We start from the raw sequence: 20,684 nt of genomic DNA, 5'->3' as shown, positions 1-20,684 counted from the left end.
AGGACTTGTGAGGCGTCTGTTTCTCAAACTAGACACTCTAATGTACTTGTCCTCTTGCTCAGTTGTGCACCGGGGCCTCCCACTCCTCTTTCTATTCTGGTTAGAGCCAGTTTGCGCTGTTCTGCGAAGGGAGTAGTACATAGCGTTCTACGGGATCTTCAGTTTCTTGGCAATTTCTCGCATGGAATAGCCTTCATTTCTCAGAACAAGAATAGACTGATGAGTTTTAGAAGAAAGTTAATTGTTTCTGGGCATTTTGAGCCTGTAATCAAACCCACAAATGCTGATACTCCAGATACTCAACTAGTCTAAAGAAGGCCAGTTTCATTGCTTCTTTAATCAGAACAACAGTTTTCAGCTGTGCTAACATAATTGCAAAAGGGTTTTCTAATGATCAATTAGCCTTTTAAAATGATAAACTTGGATTAGTTAACACAACGTGCCATTGGAACAAAGGAGTGATTGTTGCTGATAATGGGCCTCTGTACGCCTATGTAGACATTCCATTAAAAAATCTGCCGTTTCCAGCTACAATAGTAATTTACAACATTAACAATGTCTACACTGAATTTCTGATCAATTTGATGTCATTTCAATGGACAAAAAAATTTGCTTTTCTTTCAAAAACAAAGACATTTCTAAGTGACCCCAAACTTTTGGACAGTAGTCTACATGTGTGCGAGCACATGCACATACTGACAACCTCTCCCTGACCCAGTCTGTTATACCTTCATGTTTCAAGCAGACCACCATAGGCCCTGTGCCCAGGAACGCAAAGGTAACCTATCTAAATTACTATCGCCATGTAGCACTCACATCTGTTGCCATGCAATGCTTTGAAAGGCTGGTCATCTCACATCAACAACATCATCCCAGACACACTGGACCCACTCCAATTCACATACCGCCCCAACAGATCCACAGATGACCCAATCTCTATTGCACGCCACACTGCCCTCTCCCACCTGGATAAAAGGAACACCTGCGAGAATGTTGTTCCTTAACTACAGCTCAGCGTTCAACACCATAGTGCCCTCAACGTTCATCACTAAGCTAAGGACCCTGGGACTGAACTCCTCCCTCTGCATCTGGATCCTGGACTTCCTGACAGGCTGCTCCCAGGTGGTGAGGATAGGCAACAACACATTCGTCACGCTGACCTTAAACACGGGGGCTACTCAGGGGTGCGTGCTTAGTTCCCTCCTGTACTCCCTGGCCTCGCACGACTCTAACACCATCATTAAGTTTGCTGACGACACAAGGGTAGTAGGCCTGATCACCGATGACGATGAGCCATGCTATAGGGAGGAGGTCAGTGACCTGGTAGTGTGGTGCCAGGACAACAACGTCGCCCTCAATGTCAGAAGACAAAGAAGCTGATCATGGACTACAAGAAACGGAGAGCCGAGCACACCCCCATTCACATCAACAGAGGTGTAGTGGAGTGGGTCGAGAGCTTCAAGTTCCTTGGTGTCCACATCACTAAGGACCTATCATGGTCCAAACACACCAACACAGTCATGAACGCCTCTTCCCCCTCAGCTACAACACGGCAAGCAGTACCAATGCACCAAGTCTGGAACCAACAGGACCCTGAACAGCTTCTACCCTCAAGCCATAAGACTGCTAAATAGTTAACCAAAGCTTATTATATATCCTGTTGCCAGGTCACTCTACCCCTACCTATATGTATATATCTACCTCAATTGCCTCGTACCCCTGCACATCGACTCAGTACTAGTACCACGACTCAGTACTGGTAACCCGACTCGGTACTGGTACCCTGACTTGGTACAATTACTCAGTCCTGGTACCCCGACTCGGTACTGGTACCCTGACTCGGTACTGGTACCCTGACTCGGTACACTGACTCAGTACTAGTACCCTGACTCGGTACACTGACTCAGTACTGGTACCCTGACTCGGTACACTGACTCAGTACTAGTACCCTGACTCGGTACACTGACTCAGTACTGGTACCTGACTCGTACTAGTACACTGACTCAGTACTGGTATCCTGACTCGGTACTGGTACCCTGACTCGGTACTGGTACCCTGACTCAGTACACTGACTCAGTACTGGTATCCTGACTCGGTACTGGTACCCTGACTCGGTACTGGTACCCTGACTCGGTACTGGTACCCTGACTCGGGACTGGTACTCATTGTGTATTTATCATTTTTTGTTATTCTCTTTCTATTATTTTTCTATGTTACTCTCTTCATTGTTGGGAAAGACCCATCAGTAAGCATTTCAATGTTAGTCTACACCTGTTGTTTACCAAGCATGGGACAAATAACATCTGATTGATTTGATTTACAGTGCATTCGGAAAGTATTCAGACCCCTTGACTTATTCCACATTTTGTTACATTACAGCCTTATTCTAAAATGTCTTAAAATTGTTTTTTTCCCGCTCATCAATCTACACACAATACCCCATAATGACAAAGCAAAAACAGGTATTTACATTATTTTTTGGAGAGAAAAAAAGAAAATAACAGAAAAATCACATTTACATAAGTATACAGACCCTTTACTCAGTGCTTTGATAAAAAGCACCTTTGGCAGTGGTTACAGCCTCAAGTCTTATATGGTATGACTTTACAAGCTTGGCACCTGTATTTGGGGAGGTTCTCCCATTCTTCTCTGCAGATCCTCTCAAGCGAGAGAATCTTGTTTCTCATGTTCTGAGATTCTTTAGGTGCCTTTTGGCAAACTTCAAGCTGTCATGTGCCTTTTACTGAGGAGTGGCCACTCTACCATAAAGGCCTGATTGGTGGAGAGCTGCAAAGATGGTTGTCCTTCTGGAAGTTTCTCCCATCTCCACAGAGCCACTCTAGAGCTCTGTCAGAGAGACCATCGGGTTTTTGGTCACCTCCCTGACCAAGGCCCTTCTCACCCGATTGCTCCGTTTTGCCGGGTGGCCAGCTCTAGGAAGAGTGTTGGTGGTTCCAAACTTCTTTCATTTAAGAATGATGGAGGCCACTGTGTTCTTGGGGACCTTCAATGCTGCAGAATTGTTTTGGTACCCTTCCCCAGATCTGTGCCTCGACACAATCCTATCTCTGAGCTCTATGGACATTCCCTTCAACCTCATGGCTTGGTTTTTACTCTGACGTGCACTGTCGACTGTGGGACCTTATATAGACCGATGTGTGCCTTTCCAAATCATGTCCAATCAATTGAATTTACCTCAGGTGGACTCCAATCAAGTTGTAGAAACATTTCAAGGATGATCAATGGAAACAGGATGCACCTGAGCTCAATTTCAAGTCTCATAGCAAAGGGTCTGAATAATATATATCTGTTTTTAATTTTTAATACATTTGCAAAAATTTCAAAAAAACTATTCGCTTTGTCATTATGGAGTATTTTGTGTAGATTGCTGAGGGTAAAAAATACATTTAATACATTTTAGAATAAGGCTGTAAAGTAACAAAATTTTGAAAAAGTCAAGGGGTCTGAATACTTTCCGAAGGCACTGTACATGTATAACCTCAACACACTCATACAAGTGTTCACATAATTAAAGCCTGGTACAACATATACTGTACATAGGCAAACGCACACACATAAAACAAACACTCAGTCAAGGACCATGGTCACCAGCTTGCATAACTTGTGAGGAGTGGGAGCAAGGGTAGAGGAGGGGAGTGCAGTGGGAGCTGACAGAGATTACTTGTCCCTGGCACAGATCACTGAGTCTGGAGTCACTAGCTGAGGCTTTCAAAACATCCACTGCCCATTGGCTGCTCAAATGCTGCATTCAGACTGAACCCATTTGATTGGCCAGTTTGGGTCGAGTGGCGTTCAGAGCCACTCCCACTGAAGGGAGAATTAATAAAATATAGGGAGGGGGAGGGGAGAGAGGGAGAATGGGGGACTATGAAATTTAAAGCGACAGTACTCTTAATAATGCGATGGAATATTACCACTGGACAATCAAGTTATTACTGTTGTGTCATTACACATCTATAACATTTATTCAGTGAACATACGTTCCTTATTCATATGTTATTCAATTAATATAGGCCTAGAGAGGAAGGCAGATTGAAAACTTTATTTTAGGGTTAAGGTTATATTTTGTTTTAACTGTTGCATCGCTGGACTGAAGCTTGCTGGTCGACATTTAGGCCGAATGTAAAGAACGTTTCACACATGAGAGATTCATCAAGAATTTAGTTGCAATTCAATGTTTTAAATGCAAAAATGTTGGTATCTTCAGGGGGCAGAAGAAGAGTCAAAACAATTTTCTCAGATTTTTTTATATAACCAGAAAGATATTGTATTTGTCCTGCTATCTCTTAGTCCATCAGGAATTACTAATGATGACAGTGAATTTCCTGTTATGCTGTCAAACAACTTTCATCACTTTATTGGTCTCACCCATCCTCGCCCGTCACTCTATAGGCAATTCACAGCTCTAGGATCAGTTTCTCCTCCCCGCCACGGGCGCCACCAGTCGTAAACAGTTGGAGGGGAAACAAAACACTGACCTTAGATCAGCTTCTAAGGGCAACTTTATTTTACTCCACCAGAGCAGGTTGACAGCTTTGAGTCGGACTACCCAACCCATACCCAACCCCCACTGTGTTACCAAGAGGCCCGGCTTGGATCTTGTGTAATATTCCGATTGGCCGTCTGTTCTTGAGGGCGTGGAAATGGGCGTCACTGGAAGTATTGTGATATCACAATCAGCTGTTTTGTACGTTCTACATTCTGATCCGAGGATCAGCTGGAGGAAGCAATAACAGTGGGAAAATCTGCAGGGAAAAATCGAACAAGAGGGAAAAAACTGCAGATGTTATACTCTGAACATCAAGTGTAAATTCAAGTTTTACACGAAGCCCCTTCTTCTAAGAAGAAAGCCTTTTTTTTATTTTGTATTATGGTGTTTTAACTACCTCACTTAAAAGGCAACCTAAAGCTATGCTTTAAGAATTATTGTCGTTTCTACTTTGTGTGAGATCATCACGTTTACAATTTGAAATATATTGCTAATACAGGTAAGCTATTAAATCTACTTTGCTGTTGTTTTTTGTGCTTTCTGGAAGGCAAACTGTGTAAGCTTGCAGGGTATCAGGCTACCTCTGCCACTGACGCCTGTATAGCTATCTCTGATGATGCATAGCCTATCTCATAACAGCAGATGAAGAAAATGCGAATTAGGTTGTGTTATAAACAGAATCATTCTGAAACAAAATAATCTACATTATGACGGAATGAATCCATTGTAGTAGTGGCTGTCACAGAGGACAATACATTAGTTCTGCATTAAATTAATTATCGACTGTTATGCATCCTAGACATCCGTTTATAGGTCATGGACGTTTTGATGGCTTCCATAAATTGATGCTTTTACGGAAACCTCGACGTCCGGTTTATGATCTTTCAGAATATGAAAATTATGTTTACATAAAACCTGTCCTTGTTTTTCACCAAACGCTGGGGTGTTGTGTCGAATGAAGACGATGGGGGGTATTTTTGAATTGTGCCTTTCTCTCTTCCTCAGTGCTTATGTAGGCCTATGTATGGATTTTGAACGACCTCGATATTAAAATTGATTCCTTCGCATCAGTCCTATACTGGTGAGCCTATCTGTCATTGCCATGACCCTTCAGCTATATCCATAGCCGTGTCACAGACTCGGAGCTTACACGGATAATTCATGTTTAACCTGACCGCTATCGACAATGACTTATTCTGGGCCCTATTTTTCTCGTCGTCGGTGACATTGGGAAGGTTTTTGTCATCCAAATTAGCTTATATCTGGCTTTAAATCAAATGTACACTGCTTGCTGTCGGACCCATAAAAGAATAAAACAAATATGTTTTTCTTTTTTTTCCTCTCTCTCATCGGCATCTGTCAATGTGGATTGAAGAACTCGAAACAAAGCAGTTAAGGATGTTGAATCATTCCTTTATTTATTACAAATGCTTGGGGGTTATTCTTTCTTTTGCATCCGAACAATTGCAGTTTAAATACATAAATAATTATTTGACGGCACCCGCACTGTTCCTTTTCTCCTTTTCCTCGACTGAAGTAGGCTGAACCAGCAGCATCAGTGACGTAAGAGTCCTTCGTCATGCAAGCGCATAGGAGGTATTCTGTTTTCTTCGCGAAGCCACGCCCATCTCCCTCAGCTCCTCCCTCTGCTTAAACGGCTGCCATGAACAGAGAAATTATGAGCGCATCTGGGAATAGCAGAGCAACAGAGCGCTTTTGTTTTGTAGAATTAGGAAGAAAAAATGAAATATATAATTGTCTATATCCGGTCTTTAACTATTTTCTATGAGCTTATACTGGTTTATAACCAGTTTATAACCAGTGGATCAGGGTGAAAAACACAAAAAAGCATCAAAGTAATATGCATTTGTACACTGATTTAACACGTATTATTATTTTGGCTATGTATAATAAATTATTAACTCAACAGGTACCTGGCAGGGCTGTAATTACAATACCATATGCCATTCGTTTTGAATAACACATTTTTGCACGTGGGTTCAATCTCCATTCCACACCATTTACTGTTAGGTTATGTTTCCCTTTAGAGTGAATTACACCAGTCACCAGTGCTGTCACAATGGAATCTTTATAACCACAAGTAATAATTTAACAGGTACAGTAAACATTATGATGTCATCCAGATGATAAATGCCTTGTGTTGGTCTATCATATTTCCCCCTTAGTTTATACAGGGCAAAAATATGGGCAACCTCTCCACATTTTACTTGGATACATTTCCAATGTATTTTTTTCCTGTTTTCCCCAAACAGTCCTTATATGAACCACCTGAGGCATGAGAGACCACTGCTGGCTGTTTAATGATGTTTCCAATATATTCCAGTGCTGTTCTTATCCCTGGTGTCGTCTGTCTGTCCCAATAGACAGACGGTATATTTAAACACCAGGCAGATAATACTGAATTAGCATCACAGCTGACTGATAACATTTGCTTATCAAGGAGACTGAATGGGGCTTCACACAGTTCCTTTAAAGGAAGTGTGTTTGTGTGTGTTTATGACTTGGGAACTCGTAAAAAAGTGGCCCTGGGAGAGTTTAATATTCTTAGAAAGATTCAAAGTGGGTAAACTCACGTAAATACATTTTTTTATAAATGTTTTATCTCGCATCATCCTGTGACTTCAGTAAGCCAGAAGGAATGCATGAAAAACAGTCAAGAAGGGAGCGAATCAACAGACTCCTTCCTCTATGTCCTCTGCAACATCTCTCATATCTCCACCTAAACCATCAACATTGTCATTGGTAGCCTAACGCTTTATTTTACGAGCCTTCTTATGACGTTTTATATTAGCCTTATAAACATATGCAGCCACAGATAAACCATTACAAAACTGTATAATACAACGATAAGACAGAAGCTAGAAGTCAGAATGAACTTTCTTAGCAGTAGGTTTTTATTGAAATAGAATAAGGCTTTGTTTTATCCTCACCACAAGCACATCACACTGGTTGAATCAACGTTGTTTCCACGTCATTTCAATAAAATTACATTGAACCAACGTGGAATAGACTGAATTGACGTCTGTGCCCAATTGACTTCTGTTTACATCCCTGTTTTGAGAAAGTCATCATTACTTTCTTCTTGGCTGCTTTCCTGACAGGATGCTGATGGTCTCACACACACACACACACACACACACACACACACACACACACACACACACACACACACACAGACTTGCTCTTTGACAAAGAGCAATTTTGATGAGATCCGATTATGGCTGACCTCTATCATTTCTGACAAAGTGTCTAGTAAATGTGATCATTTCTGTGTGTGTGTGTTTCTCTCCTTAGCGTGAGACTCCTGTGTCCTCCTGTCGGCCCCTGGTGTAAGGGTCACCATGGCAACCGCCCAAATAAGCAGAAAGTGTCGCTTTCCACCCATGCATAACATATGTCCCTCTCCTTCTTCATCCGCTCCTTTCCTTTCATTTATCTCTCTCACCTCATTTTACACCTTTCTCCCTCTCTCTACCTCCTCTGTTTTTATCCATACCTGTAGCCTAATCGCTATCTCTTTCTATTCCTCTCTTACACCTCTCTCCTTTCCTTTCCTCTTCTCTCCTTACATTAATCTCTCTCACTTTTCATTTCTGTCTCTCTTCCTCCGTTCCTCTTTATACCCCCCCCCCATATTGTCTAATTTTAGAAAGTACACCCTGTCAGATCAGAGAGGTCAGTGTTCCGTCGTACCGTCCAGTAGTCTCTGCAGGAATGATATGTCTCGCTGATATCCAATATCTCCCTCCATGGTTAAATACAGGGACAGAGACTGTAAGTGCAGGCTCCAGTGGCTCAGTTGGTTAGAGTATGCTGCTTGCAACACCAGGGTTGTAGGTTCAATCCCCAGATTACCTATGAAGTGTCTGAACATTTTTGTATATTATACTGCATTTGTTCTTTTTTTTTACTGTCTTTGTGTTACTCCTTCCCCCTAGACTCCAGGCCCTGATTACGACCCGAGTTAAGCGTGCGTAAATTGAACTTTTCTCTCTATGAATTTAAGCATGGGTCTAGCGAACCTGCCGTTTCCAAGTGGAAAAACGTGTACTTTATTTTTTCATATAGAAATAACAGCATTCTCCATGCACTGTAATTTCCAAATGGATAAGAGCTAGGTAAATGCATAATCCGTTTGGAGAAGGGGATTGTAAATACACACAGCAATTGTTTTAAGTGATTTTTACTTATGATCCCTGGAGACGAATGTGAAACCAGTGATATGGAAGCTAACTGAAAAGCATGTCAACATGACAACTTTTCCACAGTGAAATAGGTTCCAAACAAGTCTTGAAGAGGGCACGAAAACGCCTTTCCCCCTCAGGAGATTGAAAAGATTAGGCATGGGTCCCCAGATCCTCAAAAAGTTTTACTGCTGAACCATTGAGAGCATCCTGACTGGTTGCATCACTGCCTGGTATGACAACTGCTCGGCATCTGACCGTAAGGCGCAACAGAGGGTAGTTGCTGGCGTACGGCCCAGTACATCACTGGGGCCAAGCTTCCTGCCATCCAGGACCTTTATACTAGGCGTGTCAGAGGAAGGCCCAAAACATTGTCAAAGACTCCAGTCACCTAAGTTATAGCCTGCTCTCTACGGCAAGCGGTACCGAAGCGCCAAGTCTAGGTCCAAAATGCTCCTTAACGGCTTCTACCCCCAAGCCTTAAGACTGCTGAACAATTAATCAAATGCCCCCTCCCCCCCTTTGTTTTGACACTGCTGCTACTCGCTGTTTATTATCTATGCATAGTCACATTACCCCTACCGACATGTACAAATGACCTCGACTAACCTGTACCCCCACACATTGACTCGGTACCGGTACCCCCCTGTATATAGCCTCATTATTGTTATTTTACTGTGATACTTTTACATTTTTTACTATAGTTTATTTAGTAAATATTTTCTTAACTCTAATTTCTTACATTTTTTTACATTGGAGGTGTACCTGTACATTTCTTTCTTAAAACGGCATTGTTGGTTAAGGGCTTGTAAGTAAGCATTTTACGGTAAGGCTACACCTGTTGTATTCGGCGCATGTGACCTTTTTTGTGTGATTTGATTTGATAAATAGCTGTGCCATCGTTCTGTGCCATTGTGTGCCCTCATAATTTGCATGGATGAAAGTTGGACACCCAAGCTATAGGCTTCTGTAGGGCTGAACCTAACAAATGTACAGTTGATGTCGGAAGTTTACATACACTTAGGTTGGAGTCATTAAAACTCATTTTTCAACCACTCCACAAATTTCTTGTTAACAAATTATAGTTTTCGGCAAGTTGGTTAGGACATCTACTTTGTGCATGACACAAGTCATTTTTCCAACAATTGTTTACAGACAGATTATTTCACTAATAATTCATTGTATCACAATTCCAGTGGGTCAGAAGTTTACATACACAAAGCTGACTGTGCCTTTAAACAGCTTGGAAGATTCCAGAAAATTATGTCATGGCTTTAGAAGCTTCTGATAGGCTAATTGACATAATTTGAGTCAATTGGAGGTGTACCTGTGAATGTATTTCAAGGCCTACCTTCAAACTCAGTGCCTCTTTGCTTGACATCATGGGAAAATCAAAGAAATTAGCCAAGATCTCAGAAAAAGAATTGTAGACCTCCACAAGTCTGGTTCATCCTTGGGAACTATTTCCAAACGCCTGAAGGTACCACGTTCATCTGTACAAACAATAGTACAAAAGTATAAACACCATGGGACCACGCAGCCGTCATACCGCTCAGGAAGGAGACATGTTCTGTCTCCTAGAGATGAACGTACTTTGGTGCGAAAAGTGCAAATCAATCCCAGAACAACAGCAAAGGACCTCGTGAAGATGCTGGAGGAAAAGGGTACAGAAGTATATATATCCACAGTAAAACAAGTCCTATATCGACATAACCTGAAAGGCCGCTCAGCAAGGTAGAAGCCACTGTTCCAAAACCGCCATAAAAAATCCAGACTACGGTTTGCAATTTTGGAGAAATGTCCTCTGGTCTGATGAAAGAAAAATATAACTGTTTGGCCATAATGACCATCGTTATGTTTGGAGGAAAAAGGGGGAGGCTTGCAAGCCGAACAACACCATCCCAACCGTGAAGCACTGGGGTGGCAGCATCATGTTGTGGGGGTGCTTTGCTGCAGGAGGGACTGGTGCACTTCACAAAATAGATGGCATCATGAGGAAAGGAAAATGATGTGGATATATTGAAGCAACATCAGTCAGGAAGTTAAAGCTTGGTCGCAAATGAGCTTTCCAAATGAACAATGACCCCAAGCACACTTCCAAAGTTGTGGCAAAATGGCTTAATGACAACAAAGTCAAGGTATTGGAGTGGCCAACACAAAGCCCTGACCTCAATCCTATAGAAAATTTGTGGGCAGAACTGAAAAAGCGTGTGCGAGCAAGGAGGCCTACAAACCTGACTCAGTTATACCACTTCTGTCAGGAGGAATGGGCCATAATTCACCCAACTTATTGTGGGAAGCTTGTGAAAGGCTACCCGAAACGTTTGACCAAAGTTAAACAATTTAAAGGCAATGCTACCAAATACTAATTGAGTGTATGTAAACTTCTGACCCACTGGGAATGTGATGAAAGAAATAAAAGCTGAAATAAATCATTCTCTCTACTATTATTCTGATATTTCACATTCTTAAAATAAAGTGGTGATCCTAACTGACCTAAGACAGGGAATTTGTACTAGGATTAAATGTCAGGAATGTTGAAAAACTGAGTTTAAATGTATTTGGCTAAGGTGGATGTAAACTTCCGATTTCAACTGTATGTATGCACTTTAGAATGTTTTAATTATAGCCTATGGCCGGGCTTTTCTTACAATTTGTATCATGTTAAATATTAGCCACTATTGGAGCCACCATCAGTAATACCCACATACATCTATAACTGTCACTTGCATTGTTCGTTTTCTTACATTTTGTACCATTCCATTCCGTTTACCGTTCAGTCCTCTGTCCCTTCCGTACAAGTTGTTCCTGAGGGTCGCTAGCATTAGTGGATCATATTAGGATAACGTTCAATAATTTGGGACATGTAGCCTATTTTAATCATTATGGAACTCAGACCACATGTAGCAGGTTAAACCTAGAACCTTGCGCACGGTTCACGACGACTGGACCGTCATACAGTTTCATGAATTAGGGTAGATTTATAGGACTATTGTTCAACCCCTATTGTCATCCCCTATTGTACACTTTTTTCCACATTCCAACATTTCATGGTTTGAACTTGAATGTGACAACTTTCAGGATGAATCAAACCCCTGCATTTATTGTGCGTAAAGGCTCTCCAAACCTTTTTTTTATGATTCATGCATACTTTCCTAACACTAAAATGTGCCAAAATAATCTACAAAATCAGAGTATTTTTAAATCTACCAGTTGGTGCTGAAATGGAGACGAAGATGGATTGATGGGTTGGTTGTTTAGCAACAAAAACGACCCGCTCACAATCATCGGGCAAAACAGATGAGGTTGGCTTAGATTGTTGACAACATGTAAGCTGTATTTCTTCTCCAATGTTTATTGAAAACATAAACACATTTGCACAATGACCACTTGTTGTCTCTCAAATATATCGTTGAAGTTGTTGGTTAGCTAGCTAGCAATCAATAACAAGATTAAACAAGCTGAAACGAGCCACTTACGATTCTCCACATGGCAGTTTCTTGTCATACTTGCTAGCAATCTGGCCATCCAGAATCACGACAGACGCGCTGAATTACATGTATACAACGCGCGCAATGGAAGCACCGTTATATGCACCTTCATAAGGTAAGTCTGAATAACAACTACTGAGACGTGTGTAAGAAAGAAAGACGTGCGTAAGATAGAAAGACGTGTGTAAGAAAGAAAGACGTGCGTAAGATAGAAAGACGTGTGTAAGAAAGAAAGACGTGCGTAAGAAAGATAGTCGTGCGTAAGAAAGGCGTACTTTTCCTTAATCGGAATCGGGTCCCTCGTGTCTTCTCGGTTGTCCATCTGGCCTAAACCCATTCTGTTGTTCACTATAGCAGTAGCACAGGGGGGAGGGTGTAACGCCATTGTTCCTCAGGAACAGCCTGGCTGCGTCTCCTTAGTCTGCAATAGCTTCCCTTCCCTTAATCTAATTTCTTTCATTACAACCCAATTCAAAGAACTCATCTGAAAGAAGCAATCTATCTGTTTGCATTTGTGTCTGAGTGTCTTACAGATTCTAACTGCATGCATACATTTTATGGTCCTATTGAGAAAAGACTATTGTGATTGTTTACGATTTGTTGCGCTTATTAAGCTATTTACTTGTTATTCATTTCGGAATTACATTACAGTTACCCAATAGTTACACATTTTCCAACTTGAGTTGAATTCTTTGAAGTACAGTAAGCACCACAATGTGCGCAATGTTGTTACTGCATAATTTGATAGTAGATTGAAGACAAATTGACCAGCTGAAACAGAACCGTAAAACTGTCACTGTCTCCAGTCAGCCTATATCAGTCAGCCTGTCTCCAGTCAGCCAGTATGACCCAGACAAACCTTCTCCCTGCAGTCTCTCGAGGTAGACTGAGAGACTGCATCTCAATACTCTAGTGGCTTCCTCTCCTCATCTCCTTCCCTTCATATGCACTGATCTGAGGACACAGAACATGTGAAAGCATTATAAGTGGATGCCTACTGTGCATTTGCTTTCAGTTTACCCGTCAATTTCTTTCAGATTAGTGCGGGTGAAGGGAAGGAGATGATGAGGTGAGGAAAACACGTGAGACTGTTGAGATGCAGCCAACCTATCACACTTTCTAATCTTCTCCTCATAAATGGTTCCTTGACCAACATGATTAAAGTAGCCCTGGAACAGAAAGGCTCTTTTTGTTCAGTTCTGCTCACGTGATTTTGCCACATACACTTCATGGCCAAAAGTATGTGGAAACCTGCTCGTCGAACATCTCATTCCAAAATCATGGGTATTAATATGGAGTTGGTCCCCCCTTTGCTGCTATAACAGCCTCCACTCTTCTGGGAAGGCTTTCCACTAGATGATGGAACATTGCTGCAGGGACTTGCTTTCATTCAACAACAAGAACATTAGTGAGGTCGAGCACTGATGTTAGGTGATTAGGCCTTGCTCGCAGTTGGCATTCCAATTCATCCAAAAGGTGTTCGATGGGGTTGAGGTCAGGAGTCTGTGCAGGCCAGTCAAGTTCTTCCACACCGATCTTGACAAACTATTTCTGTGTGGACCTCGCTTTGTGCACGGGGCCATTGTCATGCTGAAACAGGAAAGGGCCCACCACAAACTGTTGCCACAAAATTGGAAGCACAGAATCGTCTAGAATGTCATTGAATGCTGTAGCGTTAAGATTTCCCTTCACTGGAACTAAGAGCCGTAGCCCGTACCAAGAAAAACAGCCCCAGACCATTATTCCTCCTCCACCAAACTTTACAGTTGGCACTATGCATTCAGACAGGTAGTGTTCTCCTGGCATCCGCCAAACCCAGATTCGTCCGTCTGACTGCCAGATGGTGAAGCGTGATTCATCACTCCATTGCTCCATAGTCCAGAGTCCAATGGAGGCGAGCTTTGCACCACTCCAGCCGATGCTTGGCATTGCGCATGGTGATCTTAGGCCTGTGTGCGGCTGCTTGGCCATGGAAACCAATTTCATGAAGCTCCTGATGAACCGTTCTTGTGCTTCCAGAGGCAGTTTGGAACTCGGTAGTGAGGGTTGCAACCGAGGACAGACCATTTTTGCGCACTATGCGCTTCAGCACTCAGCGGTCCCGTTCTGTGATCTTGTGTGGCCTACCACTTCACGGCTGAACCGTTGTTGCTCCCAGACGTTTCCACTTCACAATAACAGCACTTACAGTTGACTGGGGCAGCTCTAACAGGGCAGACATTTGACGAACTAGCTTGGAAAGGTGCCCCGTTGAAAGTCACTGAGCTCTTCAGTAGGGGCCATTCTACTGTCAATATTTGACTATGGAGATTGCATGGCTTTGTGCTCAATTTTATACACCTGTCAGCAACAGCGGTTGCTGAAATAGTCAAATCCACAATTTTTGGCCATATCGTGTATTCCTTCATCTCGCTTTTTACCACTTTGTGATTCGCAACGCTGCTTTCAAATGTTCCTCTCCACTTGTTCCCATTGTCTTTGGATTTGTAATCTAAATATTTTCTTGCTGTTATTAATAGTCTCTCCTGTCTTTCTTTTGTCTCCCCACAGGCCTTTGCAGCGATACCAAGTAAAACCTTACATTTGCACTAAGGAAGCCTGTCGAGTCCTGTAAGAAAATCAACCTACGAGATCAAGACAAGAAAAGGGTTGAAGCAAAGAGAGGCCAGGAAAACCGTGCTCACTTTCCTGACCTGGCAACTGTTTGACAAAGCGAAAAGCAAAATAACTAACTAAATAAGACTACAAAAATACTTAATAAGTAGCAAAAACACACAAAGGCAGCTAGCTATACCTTGAGAACTACAACTATACACAGAACCTGACTTCCGCGATCCCTGACCCTTGACTTTTACCCATTGACGTGTACCCGACCAACCGGCCTAGCCATGTTCCAAGCTCTGAGCAGCCTGTTCTTCGGAGAGGTGGAGGAGGTGGCCGCAGAGATCAAGGGGCCCAACCCCTGTGTGACCGACGCTGACGAGGAAGGATGGATGCTGGTCAACCTGCCCGGTGAGTCCTCCCTTAGGGATGGTTGGAAGGGGTTGGAAGTGGAGAGGGAAATTGTAGTCACTAGATGGCCATGCCAGAATGGACAGAAGTGAGGATATTGATGGTACTGTTGAGCATGTACATTAGCTGTTTGTTTTCTAAGGTCAAAGGTTTTGGTGATTTGTGGTCAGCACTTCAGTCCTTTAGTGTGGCCATATAGTGATGGGGGTGTGGGGGCTAATATATTGTTTAAAATCTCCATAAAAGGGAATCTGAATAGTTTAGAGGCCACATCTCAAACTAAATATATAAGCCCCAATGAAACACATCACAAAACAGTCAGTACAACAATACTGTCACTGACATGACCAAGCGGTTAGAGGGTCCAAGTAACTAATTATATTATTCCTATTTTTATGTTTTGTGTTTCTTTACCCTTTCTTCTCCCCCCTCTCCAATTTTATTTAAATATCCTGACATTTCTCACACTGGTGTGTGTGTGTGCGTGTGTGTTTGCGTGCGTGCGTTTGTGTGCGTGTGTGTGCGTGCGTGCGTGCGGGTGCTCCCCTTTTAATGACCCCACAACCTGCATGGCTTCTTCCCCTTTGCCTTCCCCTTTCCCCCTAACCTACACCACCCTAAACATACACCCATCCTCAATTGGCCAACTCCTCCATGGTCCCACCTTTACTCTGTTCTCAGGGGAAGCTGATTGTGCAATGCTAGTAGAGGGAGGGATAAAGGCGCCATCGATAGCACAGGCACAAGCACAAAACAACCAATCTAATCACCCAGACACACCCACCAGAACTGAGTGCCCCGTCCCCTCTCCAACCCCTCCCCCCCAACATCAGAATCGCCGCAGAACACACAAAGCTTGTTCACGAGCAGCGACAGTGGCACCATCAGACCCCCTCTCTACTCTCCCTTCTGCTAGCCCGTTAGCCACGGGCATCGTTATGCCCATATCCCTAAAAAGGCGGGCCAGGCTCTCCACCCCATCTGTGTCCCCTGGCAGTAGTGGGTCGGAGAGAGGCTGCATGGACGAGAGCTGGTTCGTTACCCCTCCCCCCTGTTTCACTGCAGAGGGAGCCACGGCCGAGACCAGCCCCATGGAGGATCTGCTTATAGAACACCCCAGCATGTCCGTCTACGTCTCCCCTAGCAACCTGTCCATGATCTCCAATGGCAACATGTCCATCGTCGGGGAGGAGAGCATCACCAGCCTGACAGGCAGCATGAGGTGAGGACCGACCGACCGACCGACACCTTATTATATCTTTGTCACCATGTAATAGATCTAGCACATAGCCACAGTTCTATGAGAGAGCTACATAACTGCTTGATTAATGTTCTATACCCCCACTTCCTCCTATTCCTCCCCTCCTCTAGCAGGGTGGCAGAACCAGCCGCTACCTCTGCCGTCCATAATACCATGCCCACCAGGGTGACCCGAGGAGCCGCTGCCCAGGCAGGTACCCTGGCCAAGGTGACCCAGGTGGCCAGGGTTCAGAGGGGCAAGGCCCGCACTGAGAGGCGCCACCTTGGACGCAACCGCATCCAGCGCCAGAACCGCACTAGGGAGCCGGTTCCCCGCCACGCAGCCCACGCTAGAAACACCTACCTGCACCAGCCCTGCCAGCGTAACATCTGCCACTGAGCTTCCACAAACACAGGGGGAGCCATTTACTCTGAGGGCATTAGTGGTTATACTCCCCCTGACATACATACAGGTAGATTTATATGGACACACACACATATATACTCATGTAGACAAATATGTAAATACACATGCACACAGCGTACACGCATCATTTACACATGCACACACAGCACATAGACACTCTCTCTCTCTTTCACAAAATCACTCTCTCTCACACACACACACACACACACACACACACACACACACACACACACACACACACACACACACACACTAATTGATTTACGTAGGCTACTGTGCCATGTTAGGCCCTAAACCCCAACCAAGCCCTCTAATAACTTAAGTCTATTGTTGTTAGCTGTCACATATAATACTTTTTGAAAAACTTGCAAAAAAATATTACTTAGCAACTAATATGTGTGTAAAACTATAAAAAGTTCCATCTACTCTCTCCATTTCAGTTGAAGCACTCCTCTCCTCTGTCTCTTTAGTGGAAGTCCACCTATTTACTGTCATGGAACACATGGCCCTCTCCCCTTTGCAGCCGTCCTAGTGCTTTTAATCAGGTTGGGGGACAGACAGGCTAAGGAGAAGAAATTAGAGATGCTCACTCTCTTTCTGCGGGAACAAGCTTTTATAGGGAATCTTTATTAGATAGTACCCCCGTGGACACGTAATCATTTTAGCCGTTGAGTATCTACGTAGCTATACTTGTTATGAATGAAGACAGGGAAAGGCTGCCCACAGGAAAAACATCTCATCTTGTCCTTTATTTGCAGTGTTTGAGTTACGAAACATTTTTTTATAAAAAAATCTGTTCTCAAAAAGGAAGGGTATACAGTGTACATTACAGTGAGAGAGGAGAAAAACCAGAAGAGGTGTTTTTCCTCTTGTCCCAATGTGAGGGATGGAAGCAGGTAGAGGAAGGTGAAAGAGAGGAAGACGAAAACAAGAAAAAAAGAAGACTAGAAACGACAAATTGGAGAGTTCAGATAGGATGACAGAGGAACCAGAGTAGATATAGTTAACTGTGTAGTGTAGCTTTCTGGGCAACCAATAGTTAGTTTTTAGAATGCCTAACTGGCTACTTTTACATATTTGGCTTGCCATCTGTGACTAAGACAAGTTTGCCAATGCAGAAACAAACAGGCACTCTGTTATCTCAAGTCAGGCAGCCTTGCAAAGCAGGAAGCTGATTCCCTAATTTCTTAAACGTCTTTGTTCAACAACTACAACACGATGATGAAAGTCATTCAGAGCTGTTTGGTCATAAGGAGTCTAGTATAGGTAGCTGTGCATAGTTAACTGTGTATGTTGGGATGTACCATAATGATATATGTAGGGAAACTAGCCAAGGGTTGCCTGTAGGTTACAAGGTATGACAGGCTAAAGTAGGTGCAAGGCGGTATAGATGGCAATTCTTTATTTTATTTTGGTTTGTTTGTTTGTCTGCTACTGTTATTAAAGTTATGGAGAAGGTAGGCCTAACCAATGCTCTCTGAATGATGTCTGTGACAGGAAAAGCCTGTTCCCTGCAGCCCCATAATGAGAGCACACCGTTTCATCCAAATAGCTGACAACCTAAAAACTTGGCCTAGTTTGACAGAATGACTGTGAAGGATTCACACTTTGAGGAGAATAGTATAAAGGAAAAAAAAAGAGAAAAAACCTATATACATTTGCTCACAACACACATTGATGTTGGTGTGCTGTGATGCTTCTGCATTAAGACACCTCCCCCCTAACTAAATATTAACCAAGTGACAACCTTACCCATGAAAAGACAAACAGGGAAATAGATAACATCGACCAATCCCTTTTCACTTCACGTCATTCAGTGACAACAGGGTAATCATGGTAGGAGACTCGGGGTGAACACACACACACACACTACCACACACACACACACACACACGATGTCCACCGGGCTGATACTGCTCAGTGTTTCTAGTAAAGACTAGCTCAAGGACAGAGAATGAGTTATGAGTGACCCTTTACCTTCTACACCCACTCCCTGGCCTCCTAATAGCACATCCAGCCGTAACAGTGTCCCCCACCTTAAGATCTAGCTTACTGAGATGTATTCAACTACAATAGTAAACTATGGTGCTGAAGTGTATATGACTATATACTAAAGTTTGTAAATTATTTGAGACATGGATGTAAGTTTGCACTGTCATACATTTTTGTGAGTCAAAGTTTTAGCTGTGTGCTGTCTTTTATTCTCCTTTGGGATGTTTACTCTTTTCTTTTTGTTTTGTATTGAACCATCAAAGGTCTGTGAGAGTGTGAGAGGATGTGTGTTAAAAAAAAATACTTCAAAAGACAAATAATGATCAAATATTTTTCTTGTACATATTAGAATACAGGTTGTAATGCTCCTTGCTGTTAGTTGTCAAAGCGACTCAGGATTAGAGTCCTTAAAGTAGCTACCATCTTGACTGAGGACAAGACTGTCCCTGCCTCTTTCCTGAATAGGACAGTAAGGATGCATCTCAATAATCGAAAGTGGCATCCTATCCACTTATCCTTTCCGTAATCTACACTGAGATGTGACCAATTGAGATGTACCCTATTGGAGCTTTTGGGTTAGATGTGTTAACGTTCCAATTAGACACTGCCCTCTAGGGGGATAAAGTGTAATAACTTTTAACGACAGGGGATCATTTCATGCTGGCATCATCATAACACAACACATATTTCAAAGTATAAAGATGTATTTGTGGGAGCAGTGGAACATTAATTGTTCTCTAGATACAGTGAGGTGAGAAATTGTTCTTATTGTTTAGAATGTTCTGAACTAGAAACATGTATTTGTTCCTTCAATCACAAACCACCATGGTCCACTCAACATATCGCCAACTATCTTGTAAATGACTATATTTTATTTGAATTATCTACTAATATGATATAATTATTAATATTATGTATATTTATTTTTCTGTTGCTGTTTTAAATGATGACTGTATGTAACTGTTTGATCCTATGAATGACGCAGTGTGTGGATTGCAGTAACGACTCACTCACACACACACATACACACACAGATACACACATATCTGGTCATGCTTCCTTAACCCCTAGGGTTTTCTGAACCTTATACTACAGTATCTCTGTGGTCACACTTCTTACTCACATGATGAAGACATTTTACAAAGAGAGAGGGGAGGGGGCCTATATATGAGAGGCCATAGGTGTGTGTGTGTGTGTGTGTGTGTGTGTGGAACTCACCACCTCTAACAAGGCCTTGTTGGTCCTTACTGCGAGACTGTGTCTCTCTTTTTCTTGTTGTTCTTTTCCTTCTTTCCATCACCCTCTCACCTTTACATCCATGTTATCTCCAAGTTGTTGTTTTCTGAGTATGTAGTGTGGGACTAATGAAAGGTGTGAGTTTAGGGTGGCAACCCGCCAATCACAGAGAGAGGGCGGGGCCACCAGGTGCACGTGTGTCTAGTGTGACATGAGAGTTGTGGGGGAGGGAGGAAGAAAGAGGGGATGTGACAGAGGATGGAGTAAGCAGATAGATTGAAAAAAAAATCTGAAATGAAATGTATCAACAAAAAAAGATATGCTTGTATTTTTTCCCGTTTAGTTATTAGAACAGTTGTTCACCTAGTATGTTAATGTTTTAAAAGAAAGGGGGTTGATTGTGTGTGGATTATTTTTGTTCTGCTTTGCGCCCTAAAATGATGGCAGCTTAAAGATACTTTGGGGTTCTCCCATGTACCATCTCAATGAGTACACCCCTCCCCCGTCAAAACAACTATTTATAGACATATAAAAAAGATTGGTGTATCTGATATCTATGGTGATCGTGCCTT

The 20,684-nt window shown here is 42.7% G+C and overlaps 1 protein-coding gene across 6 annotated transcripts; it reads left to right on the top strand.

Annotated features, from left to right (window-relative positions):
* Positions 1-4,698: 4,698 nt before the first annotated feature.
* tp53inp2b (tumor protein p53 inducible nuclear protein 2b) lies at positions 4,699-20,428 on the top strand. 6 transcript variants are annotated; one of them, XM_029723893.1, is made up of 5 exons: positions 4,708-5,009; positions 6,559-6,626; positions 14,757-15,218; positions 15,900-16,440; positions 16,590-20,428. In XM_029723893.1, the coding sequence occupies exons 3-5, from the start codon at positions 15,095-15,097 to the stop codon at positions 16,855-16,857; spliced, it is 933 nt and encodes a 310-aa protein (XP_029579753.1). In that variant the 5' UTR covers positions 4,708-5,009; positions 6,559-6,626; positions 14,757-15,094; the 3' UTR covers positions 16,858-20,428. The 6 variants fall into 6 exon arrangements, with proteins under 6 accessions (XP_029579755.1, XP_029579754.1, XP_029579751.1 ...); XM_029723895.1 differs by lacking the exon at positions 6,559-6,626 and having other exon boundaries at positions 4,699-5,009; positions 16,284-16,440; positions 16,593-20,428; XM_029723894.1 differs by lacking the exon at positions 6,559-6,626 and having other exon boundaries at positions 4,699-5,009; positions 16,284-16,440.
* Positions 20,429-20,684: the final 256 nt, after the last annotated feature.

The sequence above is a fragment of the Salmo trutta genome, chromosome 30 (assembly GCF_901001165.1).
Source record: "Salmo trutta chromosome 30, fSalTru1.1, whole genome shotgun sequence".
In the NCBI taxonomy this organism is placed as follows: Eukaryota; Metazoa; Chordata; class Actinopteri; order Salmoniformes; family Salmonidae; genus Salmo; species Salmo trutta.
Note: the sequence above shows the minus strand (reverse complement) of the source record. Positions and strands in the feature narration are given on the sequence as shown.